At 38.3% G+C, this 25,136-nt stretch overlaps 5 protein-coding genes across 18 annotated transcripts in view; 3 read left to right on the top strand and 2 right to left on the bottom strand.

The window, feature by feature from the left end:
• Nucleotides 1–25,136, bottom strand: part of LOC146459453 (electrogenic aspartate/glutamate antiporter SLC25A13, mitochondrial-like) — a 166,984-nt gene that overhangs the window by 20,081 nt on the left and 121,767 nt on the right. The gene's annotated exons all lie outside the window — the stretch shown is intronic.
• On the top strand, nt 1,434–13,836 carry LOC146459458 (SWI/SNF-related matrix-associated actin-dependent regulator of chromatin subfamily E member 1-like). 2 transcript variants are annotated; one of them, XM_085089473.1, is made up of 13 exons: nt 1,434–1,780; nt 3,692–3,744; nt 3,852–3,920; nt 4,767–4,844; nt 6,422–6,523; nt 8,008–8,037; nt 8,733–8,808; nt 9,343–9,407; nt 10,093–10,141; nt 11,072–11,182; nt 11,556–11,617; nt 12,391–12,492; nt 13,357–13,836. In XM_085089473.1, the coding sequence occupies exons 1-13, from the start codon at nt 1,666–1,668 to the stop codon at nt 13,480–13,482; spliced, it is 1,038 nt and encodes a 345-aa protein (XP_084945599.1). In that variant the 5' UTR covers nt 1,434–1,665; the 3' UTR covers nt 13,483–13,836. The 2 variants fall into 2 exon arrangements, with proteins under 2 accessions (XP_084945599.1, XP_084945600.1); XM_085089474.1 differs by having other exon boundaries at nt 1,530–1,780; nt 3,695–3,744; nt 13,357–13,695.
• Nucleotides 14,154–15,253, top strand: LOC146459457 (uncharacterized). The gene has a single exon (XM_085089475.1). It carries the CDS (start codon nt 14,303–14,305, stop codon nt 15,104–15,106), a length of 804 nt encoding a protein of 267 aa, XP_084945601.1. The 5' UTR covers nt 14,154–14,302; the 3' UTR covers nt 15,107–15,253.
• The window catches only part of LOC146459456 (uncharacterized), a 57,680-nt gene continuing 51,803 nt past the window's right edge, over nt 19,260–25,136 (top strand). For all 4 annotated transcript variants that reach the window (XR_014857907.1, XR_014857906.1, XM_085089506.1 and 1 more), the window contains exon 1: nt 19,260–19,458. Coding sequence is in view for 2 of the 4 variants with exons in the window: in XM_085089506.1 (XP_084945632.1) it covers nt 19,432–19,458 (27 nt within the window). In the remaining 2 variants the exon portion in view is untranslated. The remainder of the gene's footprint in view (nt 19,459–25,136) is intronic.
• Nucleotides 20,970–25,136, bottom strand: part of LOC146459455 (D(1) dopamine receptor-like) — a 73,264-nt gene continuing 69,097 nt past the window's right edge. For all 10 annotated transcript variants that reach the window (XM_085089496.1, XM_085089495.1, XM_085089498.1 and 7 more), the window contains one exon: nt 20,970–24,711. In XM_085089496.1, coding sequence (XP_084945622.1) covers nt 23,269–24,459 — 1,191 coding nt within the window. In that variant the 5' untranslated portion in view covers nt 24,460–24,711 and the 3' untranslated portion in view covers nt 20,970–23,268. The remainder of the gene's footprint in view (nt 24,712–25,136) is intronic.

Here is a 25,136-nt window from a genome sequence, read left to right as displayed (position 1 = left end):
GGGACAATCTTGAATTTCCGTGTAAAGTTTATATTTGATTTTTTGCCCATTTATCACTCTTTCACTAAGAAACCCATACAACCGTGCGCTAGGGTAAGACCTAAAAACAATTATTCCGACAGAGGTTGCAATCTTAAGGCAACTATTATCTAACGTGAAGCAATTTACAGTTATAACAATGATAATAACAATTGAATCACCTAAAATATTTAAATGTAAAAAAAGTCCTCCACTCTCTTTGTCCTACAGACCTGAATGTTCCGGAAAAGATAATACTTTTGTGTTTTCTGCCTTAAGGTGTGATAATTAGGCGCATCCAGTATTGGGCTGGGAAGAAGGTGGTGCAGAGGATGGGTGGGGGACTTCATTTTCGCCATATATTTGTAGCACAAGTGTACTCTTCTATCATCTAACCTATCTAGTTTACCTAACTGTAAGGCATGGGCATATGACTCTGCCTCGGGGTAGATTAGGTTAAGCGCCCTTTTTTGCACTCGTTCTATGGCTTCGGATAGATAGGCAGGAATGTCCTGCCAGACTGGTACAGCATACTCTAAAACTGGCCGAATTGTGCTAAGGTTGGCACACCCTGGCTCTGCGCAGTACTCTAAGGGAGTATAATCGTCTATTGTTACACCTAGTTATGACATCATTTTTATGACATCATTTTTGTGATTTGGCGTGGTATGCAAAGGTGTAGCGGCATCTTTGCCAATCTTTTTCGCGAAAAGAATCACTCAGTCCCGGGAAAACTGTCTGTTTAAACAGTTAAGGCGACTGATAACTGTAGTTAGATTACCAAACCTTCTATTACAGGTAACTGTAGTAAACTCTCTTGTGGAAACGCGGAATATCATTCATCCCTTCATGTCGGACCGTACACAAAAAGGTAAAAAAGAAACGTGTATTGAAAAGATCTAACGTGGTCGGGAAACCGATGATGCTGTTTCAATTTTTGGGAAATTTAAGTCGATCTTGCCGGTTCCCGGCAGAAACTGACTTTTTCACGAATACGAATCCTTATAAAAAATTTAAAACGTTCAAAGTTTCATATAAACTCAAACTTGGGCCACGTCCTTGGTAATTTTATAATTTTTGTGATGTTGTTTAACAGTTCTAAATGGCAAGGTATTTTCAACATTTTTGTATCTCATCCCATTGTGTCGGCTGAAAGGGAACTCTCTATAATTTCCGGGAGTAGCGGATCGGCTCGTATGCCTTACTTTGCTCCGAAGAGATCATGATTTCGTTGCGCTATAAAAGTGTGTATTGTGAGCTAATTGGTACGCAACACCAGTTTTTTTTTTTTTTTTTTTTTTTCTCCTTCTTCTTCTTTCTTTCTTTCTTTCTTTTTGTATTTTTTGCGGGCAAGTTTTGCGTTGTTCCCAGCTGAGCCCGCGATGAGACAGCACATTTACGCATGCTCATTATGCATACAAAGATGGCGGTCGAGGGAGCCGTTTGATGTTACTTCGCTTTTTATGTGATTTTCAGAATTTTTTGTTACTTACCAACGTTTGCTTTGTTACCTGGGTGATCAAAAAAGGAAACCGGCTTAAACAGGAACTTAAACAGCCAGTCAAAAGAAGATTACGCTTCGACGATCGCTGCATGACGTGCGCTGAAACTAGACAGTGAAACGACAGACAAAACAAAAGCCTGCACATGTCTTTACCATTAGGCGCTGCGCCTCGTGTCGCTCGCGATTACCGACAATTTGGCCAGAGTCCTTTGTCACAGCCTTTTCAGGGTGGCTCGGCAGCTGTGATGGCCCAAGCTGGTAAGAGATTTTTACTCACTGTATAAATTATGTTTAATATAAGCTTAGTTTAACTTCTTGTTTTTGTTTGTTTTGAAATTATCTGGCATGCATATGATTCAAGATTGCGGTCGTCGTTTTGTTTCGCTAACGGCAACGTCAGTAGGTCAGTTCGCTGATGTCTTCATTCACGTGTCCTTTCAATTCGCTTAACTTTGGATCAAATAAATGAAACAAAGCTGTCTTAAGTTATCACTTTTGAATTGAAAAATATATAAATTAAAGTATTTTTGAAACTTTAGAGTAAATGTGAAAAGCTCATATACATGTTGATTTCCTGTTTGATGAATATAAACTTACTTACATAAGCTTATCAACTCTTGCCTTTGGGCTATTATGTTGATGCAATCAAGCTACAATCAATAATATCACTTTACGCAAGGCGCAATAGATGGAAATTCTAAGTTTTAGTTTGGTGCATACGCATCAGGTATGCTAAGTCCTTTTAAAGACTTCTCGTTATTGAAATATACATTCAAGGTTTTAATTCAAATACATTCAATATAATTTAGTATGCGCGCATTTGTCTGTTATCAAGTTAATCTTGTTTTCTTTGTACTTTATTAAATCACCTTCACTCTCATTGTTATGAGCATCTGTGTTCTGACTGCCCATTGCCAGATTAGCTTGCTACGGGCAATTATGTTAATTAAAGATGTTAATTAAAGACATTATAGACTTTACTGAAGTTTAATGAGTTTGCAAGGAAGCGGCAGGAGAATAAGAAAGGAACAGTCCCTCTTGATACCCAGGTCTCAACATAAAAAATTTTACTCCCTAATTGTAAATATATAAGTTGTACACTGTACTATATCAATATGAGACGCCAGTGAACTGGCCGTTTAATAGCGAAACTCATAGGTGAAACATCCAGTTACCCATGGTTCTGATAGACAGAAAAATTTGAATGCACTGCTGCTGTTAAACTTTTATCAAACAGCGGCCATGTTGAGTCTCAGGAGAATAAAAAGCTTTCTTTCTGCATGGCAAGTCTCGCACTGAATTCGCATCTGGCTGAGGCTTGCTGTGCGGAAACAAAGCTTTTATTCCCCTGAGACTCAACATGGCCGCCGAGTGATAAAGGTCTATTAAAGTTAACTTTGTTAGGTCTTTGTTTATGCTCAACTTATCAAGCACATTTAGATGCCCACAATAATTGAGAATAAGAAATCAAATTATTGGTTTTGTTGTTAGTGTGGTTTTCTTTTGTCTGCTTTTGAATCCAACTCAGCACTGTAGTCGTGAGCTGAGCTGTTTAATGAGCTACGTTGTATAATTATTATAATCTTTCAACCAGGGGAGTAACTTTTCCATGAAACTTTCTGAACATTGTGAACTCAGTGTGAATGCTTTTTCGCAACCAAACTGTCATAATTCAAAGAAGAGACAACTTCATGGCAGAATCTTAGCTCCCTTTTATCTGTTTACCTCAGTGTTTTTTGTTATATCTGTGGTCAGTTACCAGAGGAAAAGAAGAAAAGGCCTCAGAGTGATTCCACAAAAAAGGAGCTCTTGTTGTAGAAATCCACAGCAACAATGAAACCTGATAATTTTAATTTTGTTCACTTTTTCCTTTTTCTTAAATATTGTGGGGCTCGTGGAATGACAAACAACTTAGCACAGTGATGGAAAATAGTTTGTTATTGGATATTAGGTAAAGGAGTTAGTTGCTTAAGATACTGTGGTGCTTCCTCAATGGGGGAGTGGAGATAAAAATTTGGTTTTGTCAATTGAGTCGAAAAGGTAATTTGGCCATTCTGTAAATTTTACAAGTACACAAGTATACAAGTACACAAGTATACAAGTACAAGTATACAAGTATATACAGGTGTAGATTACAATGTCATTGCTTGTCGTTTACTTCTTTTCTAGCGGCAAGGTTTCGACCACCCTATCACCCAAATCCTCAGGCTATGATGGGACAGGTTTGTTTCTTTGTTATTTGCTATTTATCTACAAGATTCTTCGGTGAGAGAAAATATGGCCCTTTTAGAATTTTTGTTAATCATCATGTATTTGGTTTTAATTTTAGGCTCAAAATCAGTGGGGACAGATGGGATATGGGCAACCACGATTTGCAACACAGAGATTACTTTCACAGGTAGGGTGTATGTTAATAAGTAAGGATTTAGAGAAACAATTGAAAATAAAAATTAGCTAAAAGAGACTATGTTTTGAAGACATCCTGGCTTTCAAGTCAAAAAAGGTCAATGTTCAAGTGGAGTTAATTTATACAATGCGAAGAGTCAAAACTTGTTGCGGAATTCAGCTCGTTCAATCATTGACACCTGTGAATGTTTTACAGTCAACCCAGGTCACGCGTGAACAGTATTTCCAAGAGTGAAATGAACATTCGAATTTCTCTTTGTAATGTCCGACGTGTGAATGGAATGTTGGACATTTCTCTGGAAATTGTTCTGAAAAAGACGCATTAACTGAAAAAAAAAGATTCAAAATTCTTGGGAAACAATTGTTATTCTTGAAATATCCAATTTTGCAATGTAAAGAAAAATTCATAGCTTTATACCGTCAATGAGCTAGGGAAATTTATACGGGAACTCTGAAATCTCGTTGGCGATTTTCAAAACTGACAAGTAAATTTCAAAATTCCCTTCAAATTTCAAAAATATCGTTCACGCGTGACCTGGGTTGACTGTAATTATGAATTCTGCAACATGTTTTGACACTTTGTATTGTATAAATTAACTCCACTTGAACATTGACTATTTTTGACTTGAAAATGAAGCCAGGAAGTCCTTGAAACGTAGTCTCTTTTCACTAATTTTATTTTAAGGTGAATGTTAAGGTAAAGGCCTGAGAGGTGAGCATTGGACAGAGGCGATAGAGAAGTGCCTTGAAACGTCCATGTCCAACACGGGGTGAAAGGGATTTAGTACATGTGTGGTTTCACACTGAGTGATTCCTTTTTTTTGTCCATTATTTTCAGGCATCTGATATTCGTATTCCAAAGCCACCAAAACCTCCAGAGAAACCATTGATGCCTTACATGAGGTATAGTAGAAAGGTAAGCTGACATTCCTGCCGTATTGTACAGCTGATGCAATAACAATTTGTTATCTTATATAATGCTGTACAACACTGTTTACGTGCTTAGTTCCTTCTCTGCCCCGCTGGGGAATAGAACCAGACAATATTGTTTATACCAGTCAGAAATAAAATTAACAGGTTCTACTTGAACATCCTAGATGACCCTTTAGACCAGACATTATTTAAGACTAATTTATTGCTATGTTTTTCGTGCCAACTAGATTCTATGGCACTACGAATTTTTGCTTGGAGTCCTGTTTTCTAAGATATTCTGTCAAAACAGTGCGCAGAAAGAAATCACCCATTTTTGTAATACACTAGATTCACTCCTGCTATATCTTCACCACTGGTTGGCTATCCTGAACCTCTCACTGCATCTATCTCAAATGGAAAGTCTCCATAAACAAATTTCTATTTCCCTTAAGTTTGAAAACACCAGAGTCCAAGAATGACCAACATCTATTTTCTTCTGACAATATCACAGATTGTTCAAACAAAATGTCTTGATGGTTATGCATATTCACCCAACTAATACCATAAGAAATATAAGGAGAATGGGGAGGAGAGGATACATACATGTATTGATACTGGGACTGAAAGGGTTAAGAAAGCAGGTCCCATGTCTTTGGAATCCTTTTCATAGCTCAACAGACTTTTGAAAGTGCCTGTCAGGGGTTTTGGGAGCATACTGCCCCACCCCCCCCCCCCCCCCAAAAAAAAAAAAAAAGAAAAAGAAAAAAAAAATTGTGAAAAGTGGAGCTTAAACAGTGTATTTTTATGGACTTCGACCACAAAACGGTGTTTATTAAGAAGTGTATTTGTATAAGAAAATAAGCAAAAAACCTTGGTTCCTTGCCAATACAATACAATACTTTATTTACCCACGCTACATCTAGCAGTGATAAAAACTCGCTAAAACATGTGCGTGAAACGAAAAGCATAAAAAAGAAAAGAAATGATTTAAAAATTACTTAAATTACTTAAATCTTAAATCTATCTAAAAACCTGCTTCTTCAAAAGACATTTAAAAGTAGAAATATCCTTGACATTTCTAACATACGTAGGTAATGAATTCCAAAGTTTTGCAACTAGAAATGAGAATGACTTATGGCGCCATTCTAGATTAAACTTGGGTAGCGTTAAAAGTGTCCCCGACCCTTTTAAATTAATTATAATAAATTATTACAGATTTTAATCTCAAAAAAATCTTCTATGTACCTTGGGGCTTCTTTATTAATACCGGTACATTTATATACCAAAACTAGGGCTTAGAGTTTTCTTCTTTCTTCTAGCATTCTTATATACCAGCCATATTTAATAAATGGTTGTATGGTGTATGCTTTCCATACCCTAAAATAGATCTAAGAATATAACTATATTATATATAATTATAGGTAGAATATAATCCAACCAACAGTTGGAAGTTTATAGGGTCTGGCATAAATATAATGCAACTGGTCCATGACAATGTTGCATCTGGGGAAGCAAAGACAATGGACCACTTATTTGTTCATCCAGGAATTGCAATAGGTTTTACTTTTGTTTTTAATACAGGTCTGGGATCAGGTCAAACTGCAGAATTCTGAATTGAAATTATGGGAAATTGGGAGAATCATTGGGCAGATGTGGAGAGACTTGAGCGACGAAGAAAAACAGGTAGATAACTGAATTTGGACAAGAACACAAGGCTACACCTCCCCCCTTACCTTCCCTCGACTTCCCTCTCTCATCATTCATCTCTACCCTACCTTCCATTCTCTCAGATGCTTTTTTCTTCTTATCCCAATTCTCTTTTGTTCTCCTCATCCGAGATAGAGGCTTTGAAATGCAAGGGAATAGTCAATGTTTGATCACCTGAAAATACATGACTTTTTGTATGTGTTGTATTTTTAGTTCAAAAGTGATTTGATTCCAACTAGTTAAAAAATCTATTTCCCATAATCTGTTTCCAATTAATTTTTATTACCACAACCTGAGAACGAAAACAAGAAAAGAATTATGCTGAAATCATTTTGGCCATAAATGCATTTTTATAAACTACAACATGCCTTTGTTGTAATGTATCATTGTTGTCAATTTTGTGAAAGGTTTGATTATCTGTTTCTGTTGATGGCCTTGCCTTAATGATTTATTTTGTGTCTTTGTTTTCTACTTTTGCCACCCCTGTTTCAATGTTGGACTCTCCAAAGACTCTCCATGTGTTTCAAATTGGCCTGATGCAACCAATGGATTTTGCCAGACACCTTTCATTTAATAACAATATTGGAACCCTGAGAATATATTAAACACCTAAAAGTATGAGCTGCACGTCTCTGTGTACAGTGTAGCAATGATAAATCACAAATAATAATATGTTACAGTGATTTTCAAATTGTGTGTTGCAAAAGCCAAAAGAATTCAAAGTACTTAGTCTAACTAATCACGGGAAACATAAACCACACAGTGAATAAGTCAGAATTTGAAGAAAATACAAGTAAAGTAAAATTGCATCAAGTGTGGGAAAAAGGGAAAACATTTGCAAGCAAGGTACACGTATGAATGGTATTGGTTTGTCTTGTGAAGCTGCAGCTACATGAATGTTTGTATGTTTGCACAGGTGATATGATTTTTTGGAAAAAATACATTACCAGCACACAGTCAAAATCTGTCAGATGTGCCCATTCTCACCCAGGTGATGCTACAGCTTAAAAAAAAGTGAAGAAAAGTAGCCACAAGAAATTCAACAAGTCAAATTTTTTGTGACAAAGTTTATGGTTGTTTCATTGTCTATGCAAGGATTCAATGTGTGATGTTTATGATGCACTGGTGATGCAACTTTTTGAAAAATTGTATGGCCTTTGCCTGTACGGTTAAAGAGAAAATAAATACAGATTGTTGTTTCATACATGATGTATCCAGTCTGTAATCTGAAATAAAGCAGTTCGGCTTGAGGGCTGTGGAGTTCAAGGCTGAATCATGTATTTACACCCTTCTTGTAGCAAGTGCCTTTACATCTGATGCTCAGTCTGGGATATGGAAGCTGCGACACATTGACAGGAGACTAGTGCTTTCACTGCTGAGACATCCCCACTTACCGATTCTTCTTTTATTTCTTATTTTTATCTCTTATTTTTTCTTTCTTTTATTTCTGCTGATTGTAGGAACACATGGATGAGTATGAGATTGAAAAGGTAATGTGACAATTTTATTAAAAAAATGGAAATCTTTGTAGCATGCACATTGAACAGTAGCACTTTTTTTTTCATTTTAGCAATGGTTGTAATATAGTATCTTTTACTTAACTGGCAGGTGAGAAGCTATTCATGCTTTTTTTTTTTTTTTTTTTTTTTAAATGCTTGTTGTATAGTGGAGGTGCGCTTAGCTTTAGCAAGCTAGTTTTTAGGCACTCCAATCAAATGATGGGAAACCAAATAATCCAAATTCAACAGCTAGAACAGGTTAAAAATTCCAAATGGCAGGATACAGACCAGTAGGCCATTTTACAAGTGCAGCAGAGGAGTTGAACTTGAGATTACTGAGAAACAATTCCAGCAAGCAGCTAGAGCGGGAGTTGAACAGAGAACATCCGGAATATTAACCATTCATCCCTGCTTTCTCTCCTCCCTATTTAGTTTGTTTGTTTGCAGTAAAATTTACTGAGAATTTGTCTGGCCTAGAAGCAAAAAATATTTGAGGGCTTCATGTATAACCAGCTTAGCTGGCTGTTAAAAATAATTTGTTGACATTGTTTCAACTCAGATTTGATTCATTTGGTTGGAATTTCATTTTATTTTAAAAGGATTTACCATACACCTCACTGTGGTTTAGTGTGTAATGTACTGTATTAATTTGTTGTTTATATTAAATTTGTTATTTGTACTTTTAGCAAGAGTACAATGAGGCAATGAAGGCATACCATAACTCTCCAGCTTATCAAGCATGGATTGTGGCAAAAGGAAGAGGTAAAACAGTTCATGATAATTTTTTTGTTGCAGTGAGTTCTTTCAGTGATGTAAAAAAAAAATCAATTTTAAGTTCATACGACATTGCTGGAAAGCAAGGCTGTGTGTAACTCGACAAAAACTCTCTTAAGGATGGTGCCTACTAATACAGAGGTATTTTTGCATAGTTTATGACAGTGGGAAAAGTAGATCTTATTAAAGGCTATTGAAATCCATAAAGAAAACTGAGGGTAACCATGCATATTTCTCGGAGATAATTAATATATTATTATACAAAGCAGTAAAATACAAAGCAATGCATGTTGTTTTTCTCCAAATTGAAGCCTTCTTATCTCTGAAAAATGCATGGTCATCCCAAATTTTCTTTTTGAATACCAAGGGCACTTGCTAAGTTCTGCTTTCTCAGCATAGTTTTAAACCGTGCAAAAATATCCCTGTATTAGTAGGGCCACCCATAGGAAACCCGAGAATCTCAAGATGCGCCGAACATATGCGCAGTAACAAAAGCAGTAACGTTTTGATTGTTTATTACAGCACAAGCTGCGTTACAGGAGCAACAAGCCATGGAAAGAGCCATGATGGGCTCCATGCCTTTTGGGGTAAGCTCTGTACAAGGATGTACACCTCTGATGTCTACTTACAATATTTATACAACAGTGTACCAGTAAATACATGGCCAGGGAGACAGGTGGCAGGATTAAACAAAATAGACGTTGTCTGTCGTCATCTCACAGTTTTCTTCTTTTTTTCATTGTTGTTTTTGTCTTCACTGTCATTGTCGCCAAAGCTCTTCATGCTTGTAGGTGCAAGAGGCCACAATCAGAAGTTCTTGAAACTCGCATAACATTAATTTTTGCTAAGGATAATTGATATTCCGAGCAAGATAGTGTTGAAGAAAGATAAATAGGTTTTGTACAACAACTTTTCACTCTCAGTTTTAACTCAATTATGCCGCCTTACTGAGGCTCATAGTTATTGGGCACAAGTGTTGGGTAAAGAGAATCTGGCATTCCACACCCCCTTTCTTACTCAGTCCCTCATGTTTGATAATCTAACGCGGAAAAAAAAGGCTACAGCCTACTTGCTGAGACAAAAAACGTCAAGTTGCCTGAAAGTCTTCACAAGACGTTTCAAAAGCTGATTTGTAAATAGACTTTTTTGAAATTATAATGAAAGAATTTACTTTCTTTTTTCATTTTGTTTGTTCCTATTATCTAAAAGCCTGAAACAGGCTGGTGTTTGCACCATAACATGATTACAATTTTTCTGCATTCCTCTTCACAGAAATTAGATGATGCCAGATTTGGTATTCAACCTGTGGATGACGATGACGGTAAGAGGGATCGCAGTGACTGCTCATTTACCAAGGAAAAATTATGCAGTGGAGCCTCTCTTTAGGGGAAGCCCCATAATACACCCGCTTTTATGTTACGAATGGTCCTGTGTGCTGCCCCAGAGGGTGTGGTTTTTGTGCCCCTGCAATGGGTGTGTTTGTTTTCTAATCAGCACATACAATGTTCATCACAAAGATAAAGGCAATTGACCACATGTCATGCAGTCTACTGCTTCAGATACGCGCGATTTATCCCTGAAAAGAGGCAAACACTGTACTAGTAACATCTGAAAACGGATATTATATGAAGAGTGATTCGTTTAAACCTGACATAGGGTCAGGATGTGGAGAGCTTGGTGCCCCCCTCCCCCCCCCCCCTTCCACCACAAAAATTGCAGGGGTTTTCCTACCTCCCCTGCACAGTATACTTGTGCTCAATGAGACCATACTTCATCCAAACCCCTACGTCTATAATTCAGACAGCTCTGTGATACAGACACTCCAGGCCACCCCTTTGTTGTCTGTATGAAAGATTCAGCTGTGCTGATTAAGGCTCGTTTAAACGGTTTCAACATTTGCTTCAACATTCGTTCAACACAGTTGTTGAACCAAATGATGGGGGCGTTTGAACAGGTCGTTTAACGTTGTTGAAAGCGTAAAAAAATGTTGAAAGTGTTTTGAATTAAATTTTAATTGGTTTAAACTTTGATTCAACATCGCTTCAACATATCCTTTGTTCTTGAAAATGTTGAATGGCGTTGAAACCGTTTGAACACTCCGTTCATCTAACAATTGCCCAACATCCGTTCAGCGAATGTCGGGCAAATGTTGAAATGTTGAAATTATGTTTAAACGGGCCTTTATATGTCTTGATCTCCGTTCTTGTGAGCACTTCAGTGATTCACGGATTTCGTTCAACTTTTGTTCCAGACGAAGATGATTCCTTCTCTATCAAGCATATATCAGCTGCTCGGTTTCACCGAAATCACAAGTTGATGGCGGAAGTTTTCAGTGACACGGTCGTCAGAGACGTTCGTACAGGTTAGACTTTTAAACCTATGGTCAGGGCGTTGTAGGAAGTGCTAAAACGCTTTATTTTCGCACTGCTTTGGTACACATTAAAACTGCAAAACAGTCCTTTTTCTGTTCTTGTTGTTCGTACGATTGCGTGCATTCTTTGAACGAAAAGTCTAGAGCGAGTGAGACAACGGAGAGTGAGACTTCGAAGAGACGCGTCGTTTTTATTTATTTATTTATTTATTTATTTTTGAGGCTCGTTCGGAAGAATTCTCGCTTTTGGCAATTCGGGTCTTTCTCCTTGGATTTCAAAAACACCCAACTGTTTTGCAGTCAAATTCGCATTCTACAATGCTTTGTTTTGTAATGACATTTTTAAAAAATCTCTTTATTTTAGTTGTGACCAAGTCCCGGCTGGGGATACTGAAGCGTCAAGTACAATCACTAATAGCACACCAGGTAATTCAGTTTCTTAGTGGGTCTTGATATTTTAATAGTTGAGATAGACGCAATGTTTTGCTTCTAAAGCCCATTTATAGTCACGTCGAGTGTAACCTCAGTTCCCTCCCCCCACCCCCCTCAAAAAAAATTCGAAAAAATTCCCGATAAATGACCGCTGCAGTAACCACGCAAACAAAAGTTAATAATGCACTTAACTTCGATGGGTTACGAGGCCAAATGTCGGACAGAGCGTACCGGTAGATACGATTCTAGTCTGTAACTTGAATTGTATTCAACCAAGTTGAAAGTAGATTCAATTATAAATGATCACATCTCTATTGTTCCTCAGAGAAAGCGGGAGTTTCCCAACTGTTGTTGTCGCGCTTGCGCGTCAGTCTGTACGTTTCCATGAGTGTTGTAAAACTACCTTAGAGCGCTTTTCAGTTGAGTGTCGAAACTAATTGCGTTTTTGCTTCGGGTTTTGCATTACTGTGCTCTGTGATTGGTTGATAAAACTCGCGCCACTTTCTCAACCAATAAGATGTAAAACCAAAACCAATCGCGCCTCGCTCGCACGTGTTTTCCCGCGCTTGGCGCCGGTTACATGAATTTGCTTTGAATTCTGATTGGTTCATTGCGCTGTTTACGTCTGTTGTGATTGGCTAAGGTAATTACTTTGGTTTTGGTTTTATGACACTCGATTGAAAACCGCCCTATTAGGGCTATTACTTCTGTCAGTCTCGTAAGAATTTATTTTTGTAATATGTAATTTGTTTTTGTTTCTATGCTAGAAAAAGCTGGAAAGTGAGTTGCAGCAGATCGAGGAAAAATTTGACGGTAAAAAACGAAAGTTTAATGATGACAGCGAGAAATTTAACAACGCGCTTAAAAAGGTAAAGAGCTGAAACTTAGCAGAGACAAATAGCATCGCCTACAATTTACTGCTCCTTTAGAGGCAGGTAGTGGAGGCGCGGTGGTGTAGTGGTTAGCGCGTCGGACTTTCGATTGGACGGTCGGAGGATCTGAGGGTCGTTGGTTCGAGTCCAAGTTGGTCTCTTCATTGCTGTGTTGTTTCCTTAGACAAGAAACTTTGCCCTACATAGCCCACTTTGAAAATGAGTGATGGCCTGGGTCGAGAGTAACTGTCCAAGTGATTATGGGATTGTTTGGGGGGACGCAAAAATGCGAAGATAATAGCCAACGTCCCCCCAAACCTTCCCACAATCGCTTGGGCAGCTACTCTCGACCCAGGCCATCACTCTTTTTCAAAGTGGGCTATTGTCTCTCTTTACCCAGGTGTATAAATGGGTACCGGCGACATACTGCTGGGGGTAACCCTGCGATGGACTAGCATCCCATCCGGGGGGGGGGGGGGGGGTAGCAATACTCCTAGCTGCTTCATGCTACAGCAACCGGGCTAATCTCCGGCCTTGTGGGCCACTTAGGCTCTTGCCTTAAAGGCAGGTATGTAAAACTGATTCTAAACATGTTCAGTCCGCGCCTCAACCTTTTACAGTAACTGCCGACTCCACCATACAAGAAATTCTGAACCCGCCTCTAAAGGAACAGCAATTTGTAGGCGATAGCATTTGTTACAAACATGTACTTATAATGTTATGTGAGCTATCAACTGGGTAATCCAACGAGTGTATGTACGAAAGCATTGGAACGGATCGGGGTGTATGTTGGAAGTGCTCAAACCTCGAAGAAGCCATTGCCACATGTGTAATCATCATATTTTTTTTTATTTTATTTAGCTGTGTGAACCTCCAAGTGAAAATGAAACCAAACCGGATAAAGCGACTCCAACCAAAAGCAGTGCGGAGAAAGCCAACGAGCCCTCACCATTACCCACGGAGGAGTGTAAACCAGCTACTACTTGACATACCTACTGCGCCTGCTCCCTCTCAACCGCTGGCCTTCTTTGTAAATATCGAACTGGTTTTCATAAAAGACAACGGAAACCACTTTCTTGTTACTTTAACATTAACGGGAAGTGTATAGGTGAAAAAGCAAATGCATGATAAAAATTTGAAAATCAGTTTCTTAATTTAGTGCAATTGATCAAGATATTAAAAGACTCCATTACACCTGTACATAGACACTTTCTTGCTATCTTATTAAATATTAACTGGAAGTGCATAGGTGGAAACGCAAATGCATGATGACTATTTGAAAATCAGTTTCTTAATTTAGTGCAATTGTTCAAGATAATAAAAGACTCCATTACACCTGAACACAGTTAAGACTGTTAGTCGACATTATTGGAAGATTTTGCTGGGAAAGGTTGTCAGCTTGTGGCAGAGCTGGTTCAGTCACGGCACGATTTCCTTTCAGGATGCAAGCCTGTCATTCTTTGTGCCAAACAACAACAACAACAACAAAAGCTAGAGAGGATCGTCAGCATGTTCCAGGCGTTCATGAAGACAACTGTTGTCCGAGTGAATGAGAACGGTAGGGAGACTAGGGAGAGAAGTCTGTTCTCGTTTGTTTTCGCGCGCAATTTTCGCGCCGCTTCCCACTTCTAAACGCCAGGAAGAGGCTAGAGAAGGTGTGAAGGTGCTGATGCGGAGCGGACGTGTTTTGCTGTGCTCCCGCAAAAGATGAAATTTTGTCTCAAAAAATAGCTATAATCGTTATCTTTTCAAGTTACTATATTTATTATTTGTGTGTAGCCCTACTAGTTATCGAAATTTGCAAATTATGGTAAGAAAAAGTCATTCGAAGCAACCCAAACACCTCGTGGCAGCTCATGGCGCTGAACAAGCTCACCAAAGCGACGAAGCTTTTCAAGGCGACGAAGCTCAAGCATCTGTGGATACAGAAGAGTTTGTCTCTTTACGATCAGTTCAAGAAATGCTGAAAGTACAAGAATCGATGCTACGAGCGTTGTTTGATTCAGTCGTGAAATCACTGACGGCGAGAGTGGATGGTGTGGTTGAGTCGGTTAATTCCCTCAAAGCAAGTTTGGAGTTTTCCCAAAAAGACATCGAGGAACTTAAGCCCTTTGCGTCTAAGCTTGAGGAAGCCAAGGACGAGATTGATCAGTTAAATTCAGACCTGGCTCAACAAGAGCTAAAAGCGGAGTATCTAGAAAACCAATCGAGGAGAAATAATATCCGTATTAAAGGAATTGCCGAAGGTGAAAAGGAGAATTGGGATGAAGTTGAATCGAAAGTTAAACATGCCATCAAAGCTAAACTTGATTTGGATGTCGACATTGAGAGAGCTCATCGTGTGGAGCGACGGAAGAAGAGAGGCAGTGCCAACGCAAATGAGCCACGCACAATAGTGTGCCGTCTTCGCGACTGGAAGCAACGTGAGCAAGTTCTAAGGAAAGCTCGGAAAGAAAAGCCCGTTGGATTACACATCAGTGAGGATATCGCGTTCGCAACTCTGAAAAAGCGAGAGGCTCACCTTGAGAAGTTTAAAGCTGCTAAGCAGGCGGGTAAAATTGCATATTTTGTACTCGATCGCTTAGTCATTCGAGATAAATCATATGACTAGTTTATCATCCATGCCATTTTATAATTTGGACGATGATGAATTTCGGCTAACTCTCATTGAATTTATGAATGGCGGTACCATCAATTTTGATCCTGATAGATTAGCTCAGTTAAAGTTTAATCCTTTGTTATGTGAATCCTATAAAAATTTCAGTCTTTGTAAAGACAATGATCCAGATATGAATTTTTATTTAAAAAACAATAGCTGTGAATACTATACTGAAGATAGCTTCAAAAACATGTTAGCCGAAAACCAAAGTCGCCTAAATTTAAAATGCAGTACCCTTGAATCTAGCCTTTCGTTCCTCCATATGAACATTCGTAGTTTAAATAATAAATTTGATAAGCTTACAAATTTTCTAGGCCAACTTGTAGTGAAATTTCCTATCATTGGGATTTCTGAGACTTGGCTTGATGATTGTTATCATTTTTCCGATATAGCGGGTTACAATTTTTTGCATAAACCTAGAGTTGATCGCATTGGTGGAGGTGTTGGCCTTTACATTTGTGAGCATTTAAATTACAAAGAACGTCATGATCTAGGCTTCCCTGGGGACAAATCTGCTGAATCCTTGTTTGTTGAAATTAATAGGACAAAAGTAAAGAACATAATTGTCGGCATTATCTATCGACCACCCGACTCGAAGTTACATGAATTTCTGTCTGACTTGGATCTAGTACTTGGGAAAATTTCCAAGGAAAATAAGCTTGTATTTTTAATGGGTGACTGGAATTTAAATCTAATTAACCATCATTGTCATAAAGCGACAAGTGATTTCTTAGATTTGTTGTACTCTAGGATGTTTTTTCCACTAACAACACGTCCCACTAGAATTACGGCGAACAAAGCTTCGTTAATAGATAATATTTTCACGAACGATCCACTTCGTCCCTCAATAAGCGGTCTTTTTCTCAATGACATATCTGACCATTTACCGATATTTTCACTTATCATGTATAATAATACTACCAGTGATAAGAATAAATGCGTATTTTTTCGTGAAAAAAATGCGCATAATCTAAGTGTATTTAAAGACGAGTTAGGTAAGATAAACTGGACTGAAATGCCTGGTTTAAATGATCCTTCCTGCGCTTATGAACTCTTTGTTGGAAAGTATACTACAGTTTATGATAAATGTTTTCCACTCAAAAAAATGAAAGCGAAACGGTTCAATCTTCGTAAGCCTTGGTTTACTAAAGGACTGGCTAAATCCATAAGGAAGAAAAATATGTTATATCAGTCTTTTCTTAATAACCCTAACTCTTCCAATGAAAATGCATATAAGTCGTACAAAAACAAACTTACTCATTCTCTTCGAGTTGCTAAACGTTTATATTATGAAAAACAAATTGAAAAATTAAAATCAAATGTCAAGGCTACCTGGAAAGTTCTAAATGAAATCCTTAATAGAAATAAAGGAAAGCGTAGCTTGCCATCTATATTTAGGGCAGATTCTCGAGAAATTTCCAATCCAAAAGATATAGCTAATTTCTTTTGTAAATATTTTACTAATATTGGCCCCAATTTAGCTAGCAAAATTCCTGTATCAGAAAAGTCGCACAATTCTTTTTTACCTCCAAAACTAGGAGATTTTAAAATTCTCTGACATTTATTTATACCAAATAGGTAAATTTATGTATCTTTTTAAAAGAAGCTTACTTCCAAATTATTTTCGTGATATGTTTACTCTTGCAAGTCAAATACATTCTTATAAAACAAGAAATTCCAACCTTTTCTATATACCTTATTGTCGAACTAATCTTCGAAAATTCTCAATTCGGTTTCAAGGTCCTTCGTTTTTCAACTCGCTAAGTCGTGAAATTCAAAACAGTGAAACTATCAGTTTGTTTGGCAAAAGACTTAAAAAATTCCTTCTATCTAAGTTAAATTGACTCTTTGTTGAGCTACACACCTTTTCTTTACCTTTTCTTTCTTTTCTTCCTTTCCTTTTTTTTTTTTTTTCTTTTCTTCTTTTAAAAAAAAAAAATTTAATTGGAAATTTCAATCAGTACCCTTAACTTCTATGGTTTATCCAATAGTTCTAGGAAGCCTATAGTTAATAAGCCCCCGGCTTCTATATAGGCTTCCTAGCCTTTAACACATTTAATATTGTAAATAGTCAAGTATGAATATTGTAATAGTAAGAATATTGTGTGTCGTCTATAATGTATTTATGTTGTATTTTTTTGTTAATGGCAAATAAATTGAATTGAATTGAATTGAAAATTGAATTGAATAGTGGCACGTGAGCGGAAGGCATAGAGGAGTGGTTTCTTTGATGCGATCTCATTACTTTCCACATTTTAATGTGGTTTACTTTCTCTTTGCCTGTGTTGTCTTTTTGTTTGTGTTGACAGCTTCACACGTGTTTGGCTCCGAAAAAAGCTAATAACGATACGAAACGTAATAACGCGCACAAATTTGTTATCGGCCAACTTTCAAAATAAAAACAGTACTTTGCTTTATGCAACCTGCCCAGCTGATGCTCCGATGAAAAAGTGCTTTTTTCATCGCTCGGTGGTTAGTTTCGCATGTTGGGACCCGGACGTAGTTCCCAATTTTTGCCGCTTAGAACAGAGCAAATTCTTCAACCTCTCTAGAGTGGTGGCGTATGCGTTCTGTTACATGTTGAAGCATTGGTGAGGGCTTATTGTGAGCAGCAAAAATTGTTCACCGAACACGAACATGTTCACTTAGTAAAGGCATTTAATCGAAATTTACCTCTAAAATCCAGTTAAATGTGATCGGTTCACCTGACACGAGACCAAATACGCTGAGTCGGATCCATTTTTGTGCGCACCACACGAAACGAGGTCGCTTTTTACAGCCAAAAGAGCAAAATTTCTCGCCTAAACGAAAACTAACACCCCTACCCCACCCCCTCCCCCCTAAAAAAAATGGAGCCTGCGGTGCTATTAGTACTTTGTAATAATACCAGATAGGAACTAATCAAAGCATCTTTAGCGTGAGCTGAGTACAAGAGCTATGTAACCAGGGAACAAAGAGACGAAAAACATTGGTTAAAACGTAAAGAAATTTAAAGCGTTCTTTAGTTCCTTCCGCAAAAACGAAAAACTCATTATTTTCACCCAGGAGGAAAATGAAAAGAAAACATTTGCTAAAGGGGCTTCGGTTTTCGCAAAAACTAAGGCCCTGGTTAAAAATGATGAAAGAAGGGGTCTTAGATATTGGTCTTGGGTCTTAGATTTCGGGGGTCTTAGGCCCCGTTTAGATTAGGTGACCGTTCCCAGTTCTCGGGCACGGGCAATAGTCTGAACAGAGCTTTTTGTCGGTGCCCATAGAAAAATCTGGGCACCGTGCCCGGGCACGGGCACTACCTCCAAGGGTAGTACTCGGGCACCGTTCCTGGGCATGGGCAATGGTCTCAACAGGATTTTGTCAGTTCCCACGCTTTTTCCTTATGCCTCCATGTGATACAGTAAACAAAATGGCAGGTTTAAATTGACGAAGGAGAACACGATTGCTCCTTGGGCACCAAGGAGTCTGAACCTAGTCTGAACAGGCCCTTAGGTTTCACAGCAGCCTGCTAGCAGGGGCTCTTGTTTCTTTCACGCGAGTGGCGAAGCCGAGAGTTGGCGAGCCGGTGCGAAAAAGGCTAAAAAAAAAAAACAAAAACCAAAAACAAAAACAAACTCGAAAACTCGTGGTTTCTCACAGCCGAAGAGAAGAGCGCCTGCTCGCTTGTAACCTCGTCTCCAGGGTCTTCGCGATAATTGTAACGGCGGTACGGCAAAATACGTGAAACACTTGATTTTTGTCCTCGGTACCTTTTTCCGGCCAGTCAGGTCGCAGATTTTTTTTCGTTGCCTCGTGCGATCTCCCATTTCCAGCATTTCCTTACTAGGCTAAGGTTAACGCTATGATCAGAGCGAACAGAGAATCTGTTTCTTGATATGCTTTTGAAGTCTTTAATTTTTTCGTTTATAGACGGATCAGAAAGAATGAAAAAAGTTTGATCCGTTTATTAATTAAACTGACCATGGCATTCAAATATTCCTCCAGCATTTCAGAATACGACATCCGGGATCTAATCAGCCAATTCGTGCGGGGCCTGGAAACAATAGCTGTTTCCTTGACAACCACCGGTATTTACATTTTATGTCGAAAGAAATTCGGGAGTGTGGAAGGGATTTTCCTATTTTCTCCTCCCATTTCTCTTTTCAATAGTCTCTCAGTTCCTTTTCTTCAAACATCAACCGAGCGGCAAGCCTCGGTTTGAATCAACCACTGGCAGCCACTGGCATCAACCCGAGATTTGGCGGGAAATTGGCACAGCAGGACGGAGCTGCGAGGTCACTTCGGCCATGTTGACTCGAGATCCTGACTTGAAGGTTAGTTTTATATCTCTAGCTAATATATATTGTCTTGGTTAGAAGTATTGTAGTGTATTAGATTGAACGTGGTACCGTATTGATTATTTTATAAATCTTTTGCCTGAATTCTCCATTGGAAATATTTTCCGCAAGTGTGAAATCAGTTGAATTCTGACCCGCAGGGTGCGAGCGCGCGGCCATTTTGATAAAAAAATTTCCACCGAGGCATTGTAGTCAAACTTTAGATATTCGCATTTGCTCTTCGATGAAAGGCTAAGTGAAGTTTCGTTTAAGCAAGCCAGCATTGCTTTTTCCTGCTTTTAGCGGCAGTTTAATTAATTTTAATTTTTAAGTAAGCTTGTCGTGAAGGTTTAAGCTGGTGGGCTTTACGTTTTAATATGAATTCTTCGGCTTCAGTTGTGTTTCGGCCTTAAATTTTTAGGAGCGATAACAAACATTACATAATACCCTGAGAGTTTTGGTTGTTAAGAAACGACGGGATGTAATTCATTTTAACTGAATTTTTTTAGATATAAATCTTATTTACCAAACAGTGCACGCTTGCTTAATGCCATGAATTCGAACTGATATTGAGAACGATTCGGTTTGTATCTTTCTGTAAGCTTACAAGTCAGACTTTTCTCTGAAATTGTCACAAAATTACAATCATTGAGTCATCAAAATTTCCAACTTCGTTTTTATTTACAGGACTTTTAAGTTCTTAAAAAATTTGTTGAGGTGCTTTGTACAAAAAAGGTGTTACCCCCTTCCATGGAAAAAAAAATTAAGAGGGAAAAAAAAGCTGTGATCAATGTAAAAGTAAACCAAAATTTACATGCTGATTTAAAATGCCATGAAGCATTAGAGATGCAATGAAACCTCAGATATGTTAACCGTGAGTATTGTGAGTGATTATTGTTGTAATCACATGGTGGTAAACATGTCAACAGTCTGTGATCTGTCCAATCAAGTATGCCATAGGGTTAAGTCTAGAAATCAGGCTTGTGAGAGCCCAGTAGGGCCTCTCTAAAGATTTTAGAGGTACTTTTTTTTTTCACAATAAGTGGCCCTTAGAAGATACTTTAAGCTTCTAATACAGAGCATAAGTAGGTGGTGTAAAATTAATATTAAATTTTAAATATGAGCTGTCAGGAACTTTTTTTAAGCTGCTTAATGTTAGCAGATTAAATTTTTAGTAAACGTTTTCAAGTTTGTAGTGCACAACAATTTCAAAATAATATGACCTTGCGAAAGAGATGTGATGTTAATAGTTTTAACAAATAGAATCCATGACAAAGAACTAATGCTTGAAATGTCTGCTTCTCTGGTCTCAGCAACGCTGAAAACGGTGCTCCAGTGGACACAATTTCGAACATTTTTCCACGAAAACATAAGCCCAGACACCCTAGAAGCTTGACAATTGCTGCATGCACCATGGCGTAAACATCCCCATCTGGAGCTTTTCAGGATAGATCCGATACTTTCCAAAAAAGCTGCTCTTTATAAGTATTCATAAAGCCCACACTTAATGCACTGTAATTGGATAGGACATTTTTATTAAACAAATTTTGCACCTTTTTTTCTGACAAATATTTCAGAAGACTTTTTACATCTCATTCAATATATTTTCTCCTTGTTTTTGTATCACAAACTAAACTAGGCAATATAATGCTTGCACTGTAATAAAAATCACAGAAAGCAAAAATAATGTTTAGCAATGATTTAGTAATATAAATTTTTCAATCTACTGTGCTGTGCTGCTAAATTTGCTCAACAGCAGATAAAAAGTCTACTTAACTAAGCTGCCAGTATATTAGCCCTGCTGCTTTATATATGTAAATTATAATAAAATGGACCTAAATATGTAAGCTATGTGCAATGTCTCCGCAGTTTGCTTAACCAAAGTGTTTTTGAACCCTTTAACTCCTAATATCAAGGAACAAATTCTCCTGTCTTTTTCCCTCTATGTTTCTTATAATAGGACTGGGGAGAAGATTTTAAGATATCAAGAAAATTCACCTTGGGTGATCATATCCTTGAATTCTTATGACCTCAAGGGTTGCATAAGCATTGATATTACAAGGAGAAATTTGATGGTGATCACTGTTAGGGCTTTAAAAAGGTTAATGTTTTATCATTTAGGTGCAAGAAGCCAAAGTGGTCACATAATTATGACATACAAAAAAAAAGTTCTTACAGTCAATTCACGTCACACGTGACCAGTATTTCTGAGAATGAAATGAACATTCGAATTTCTCTTTGTATTAATGTCCGACATGCGAATCGAATGTTAACAGAAAAAAGATTCAAAATACTTTGGAAACAATTGTTTTTCATGGAATACTTAATGCCGTAATGTAAAGAAAAATTCATAGCTTTATACGGAAATTACCGTCAATAAACTAGGGAAATTTCTACGGGAACTCTGAAATTTTGTTGGCGGTGTTCAAATCTGACATGTAAATTTCAAAACTCCGTTCAAATTTCAAAAAATACCGGTCATACGTGACGTGGATTGACTGTAATAACATTAACAGGGTGCAAGGGGATGCTTCCTCCACAGGGATCCCCATTAGTTGAGAAAAAGGAAATCAAAATAAGAATTATTAACTTACTCAGATCTCCTCAAACAGAAAACAGTTCAGTACACGACTGTAGTGCTGACATGTCTATCAACTTCAATGCAAATGCACAGGAAACTTTGTTATTTCCACAGGGAACTAACAAAGTAAGATTAGGATTTTAATTTTAGTTATTAACTTATTTTTCTCAACTATTCTGGGTGCCCTGTGGTTCCACTGTATTATTTTGGGTAGCTGCATTTCTGCATTATTGCACATCCTTTTTTTTTAATTTAACATAACTATAATTACTGCATTTACTTTTTGATTTACACTACAAATAAAATCGGCGAACACTTTGATGTAATTCTGCGATGGCAATGTTTGTAGCCAGTCATCAAAGGAGAGCTCAATCTACAGTACATGGAAATACATGGACAGTAAAAGAGCTGCTTGGTTTTTTTTCTTTCTGTAAATAATTCATCTTTATTGGTTTATTAATAGTGTCCATGTGTGGTTTTCTGAGTCACAGCTCTGTAATACTCTTGAGAATATTTTACGCCTGAATTTGATTAAAAAGGCTAGGTTGTGGGCATTGCTAACGTTTGTGACTGAATAAAAACTTAGATCGTTTTCTCATACACAAAATGGTCCAGAATACTAAGGTGTAGATATCAAGTGATTCTTTCCAAGAAAACAAAAGTTTCAAACAATTTTGCCAAGACATAAAAGAGGCATTCGATCTTGGCCGTCTGTAGCCAGAGACACTACGTGTAGTTTCAGAAAACTAGCAGAATTATTTTAAACAAAACGAAACCACTACTTTCAGTTTTCCTTTGATTCCAATCTTTTTTTTAATGCCCTTTAAATATGTGTACTAAAAGACGGTGCCATCTATTTGCTATTACTAAATTGCCTGGTCGAGGAAGCGAGGGAACTTCCATGGTGGCATTTTGTCACCGGTAACTTGATACCACATTACAGCAGATAATATTCTGGTTTTACGTGGAAATACTATAACGAGTAACGTAAGAACATCTTAACGACGTTTTCAGGTTCAAATTGGCAACAAAAGCCTCAGCTTGATCTTATTAAAAAAAGGGTGTATGAGTAATGTTGCGTTACTTGAATTTGATTTGATGTTAGAGACTGTAATATCGTAAAGAAATTCTAAGTGGGTCCGATCGTTCTGTTTGGGTACAATTTCACCCGCCACTTTACCTTTGAGCATCACTTTCACCGCGTAATAACGGTCCAGAGTCTTGCGTTACATCTGCGTGACCATGGTATCTCCGTTGAGAAAAGTCTGTTGGTCCTCTTTTGAACCATAGTGATTATTTTGAACATAATCATTGTGATTATGATTCCCATCATCGGTCGGTGTTGGTGGACTGCCGCGTCTAGTGAAAGGACTTTGGAAGTAACTTGTCAAGGAACTTCTTCTCTTTGTGTAACTTCCGCCGTACTTGCGGCCTTGTGGATCACAAATAAACAGCATTATCTTTCTAAAAGCACGCCGGAATTCCACGTTAAAGTACGCATAGATCACTGGATTACAAGCGCTGTTGAGGTTCGGCAGAAACAGGTAAAACACATAAAAAATTGTCCTCCCTAGGTGTTTTATGGGAATCTTAGGCTTGTATTCACTGATATACTGATCAACGGTGAACATGGCGAAAAACGGGGCCCAGCAAACAGTGAAGGTTCCTAACACCACCGCTAGTGTCTTGGTCGCCTTAAAATCGCGCCGGACGCTCTTGCGTTTTCTATTTTCTTCCTTGTTGGCGTTGCTTACAGTTATGAGTTTCATTTTTTTGAACTGCACCCAGGCAGCCCGCAAGATCATGGTGTAACTTGTAGCGAGTACCACGAGCGGGAACAAGAAAGCTACGATGTTAGCCACAGTGTAAAACACTTTGTTGTTATTTGTACAGTAACCGCCATTGTCCAACATCGGTCCATCCGCTCCGGGCCACGCAATAATGGAGAACGTCGCTAGAGTGGCTGCGTACGCCCACACGGCGCCAATGGCCCCAAATGAGCGCCATTTCGTCATCTTTCTGTGATAATCAAACGGTTTCGTTATTTTCAAGTACCTGTCTATTGAGATAACAGCTAGATTAGCAATGGAGGTCGCCACACAGATCATGTCCACCCAGATCCAAACCATACAGATAGCCACATTTGGCATCGGTATGGCGGTGGAAGCGATGCGGAAAGGTAGACCTACGAGCCCGTAAAATAAGTCGCTTACTGCCAGTGACGCGATGAACCAATTCGTGGGACTACGCAGGCGCCGGTCGACGTATATGGCGACGCATACAAGGGTGTTTCCCAGCACGGTGAAGACGAGCAGGACACTGTAAAATGTCAGGAAAATTTTATTCCAATCTTCTTCCATACGACCACCACCCTGTTGACCTGTGGGCATGTCTGTAGCGTTGGTCGTGTTATTCATGTTTGTTGTCAGTGCGTAATTGGAATCTGACTACTTGGTAGTTGTAAGAGCCAAAGGTTCCTTAAAGGGGTTCTTGTATCTGTGTTACTCTAGTTTTCTGTTCTTTTGTCTATTCTTGTAACCTGTCCAAGAGATATATGTTAAGCTCTCGGCTGGAAGTGTCGATAGCGATGAGCGAGCGATTGTGTTTTCTTGTACTCCGCTGCTTCGTTGTAGATCAATTTGTCCTCTCAGTAAGCTGTCGGGCCTTCCCTGTGGGAGAAATTAGAATCATTATAATTCACTTTAACAATATGATCAAAGTATACATGTTTTGTGTCCTGTTTCCATTTTGGGAAACTTTTGTTTCGAAGAGGTATTTTGAGCCTGTTTTAATTATAGCAGGGTACGGAGCGTGGAATAGGGAATCTCTCAAATAGAGTGCTCCAAGGACTTCCTTATCATTGACAGAAACTTCTACTGTGAAATTGAACATCAAATCTGGTCGCGTTTAACGTCTGTGCAACAACATGTAACGGTTGTTCAAAATAGCAGCAGGTTGAGCTCGAAATGGCGGAGCATGTGGTCATTACCAGCAGCAGGCATCGGAAACTTAGCTGTTGGAGAGAGATTTCAACACAGTTGGAGTCTATACACCAGCTAATTGCCTCGTGGTCAGTAATGGTCGAGGTCTTGAT

This window comes from Pavona decussata, unplaced genomic scaffold (assembly GCF_977016875.1).
Source record: "Pavona decussata unplaced genomic scaffold, jaPavDecu1.1 SCAFFOLD_219, whole genome shotgun sequence".
In the NCBI taxonomy this organism is placed as follows: Eukaryota; Metazoa; Cnidaria; class Anthozoa; order Scleractinia; family Agariciidae; genus Pavona; species Pavona decussata.
The sequence above is the reverse complement of the archived record's forward strand: the minus strand, read 5'-3'. Positions and strand labels throughout refer to the sequence as shown.

Excerpts from the sequence above, each read along its gene's own strand:
- LOC146459458 (XM_085089473.1), top strand. The coding sequence starts at position 1,666 with ATGTCTTTACCATTAGGCGCTGCGCCTCGTGTCGCTCGCGATTACCGA. Across the intron at positions 3,745-3,851 it reads CTCAGGCTATGATGGGACAG|GCTCAAAATCAGTGGGGACA; the intron begins GTTTGTTTCTTT and ends TTTTAATTTTAG. Across the intron at positions 12,493-13,356 it reads TTAACAACGCGCTTAAAAAG|CTGTGTGAACCTCCAAGTGA; the intron begins GTAAAGAGCTGA and ends TATTTTATTTAG.
- LOC146459457 (XM_085089475.1), top strand. The coding sequence starts at position 14,303 with ATGGTAAGAAAAAGTCATTCGAAGCAACCCAAACACCTCGTGGCAGCT.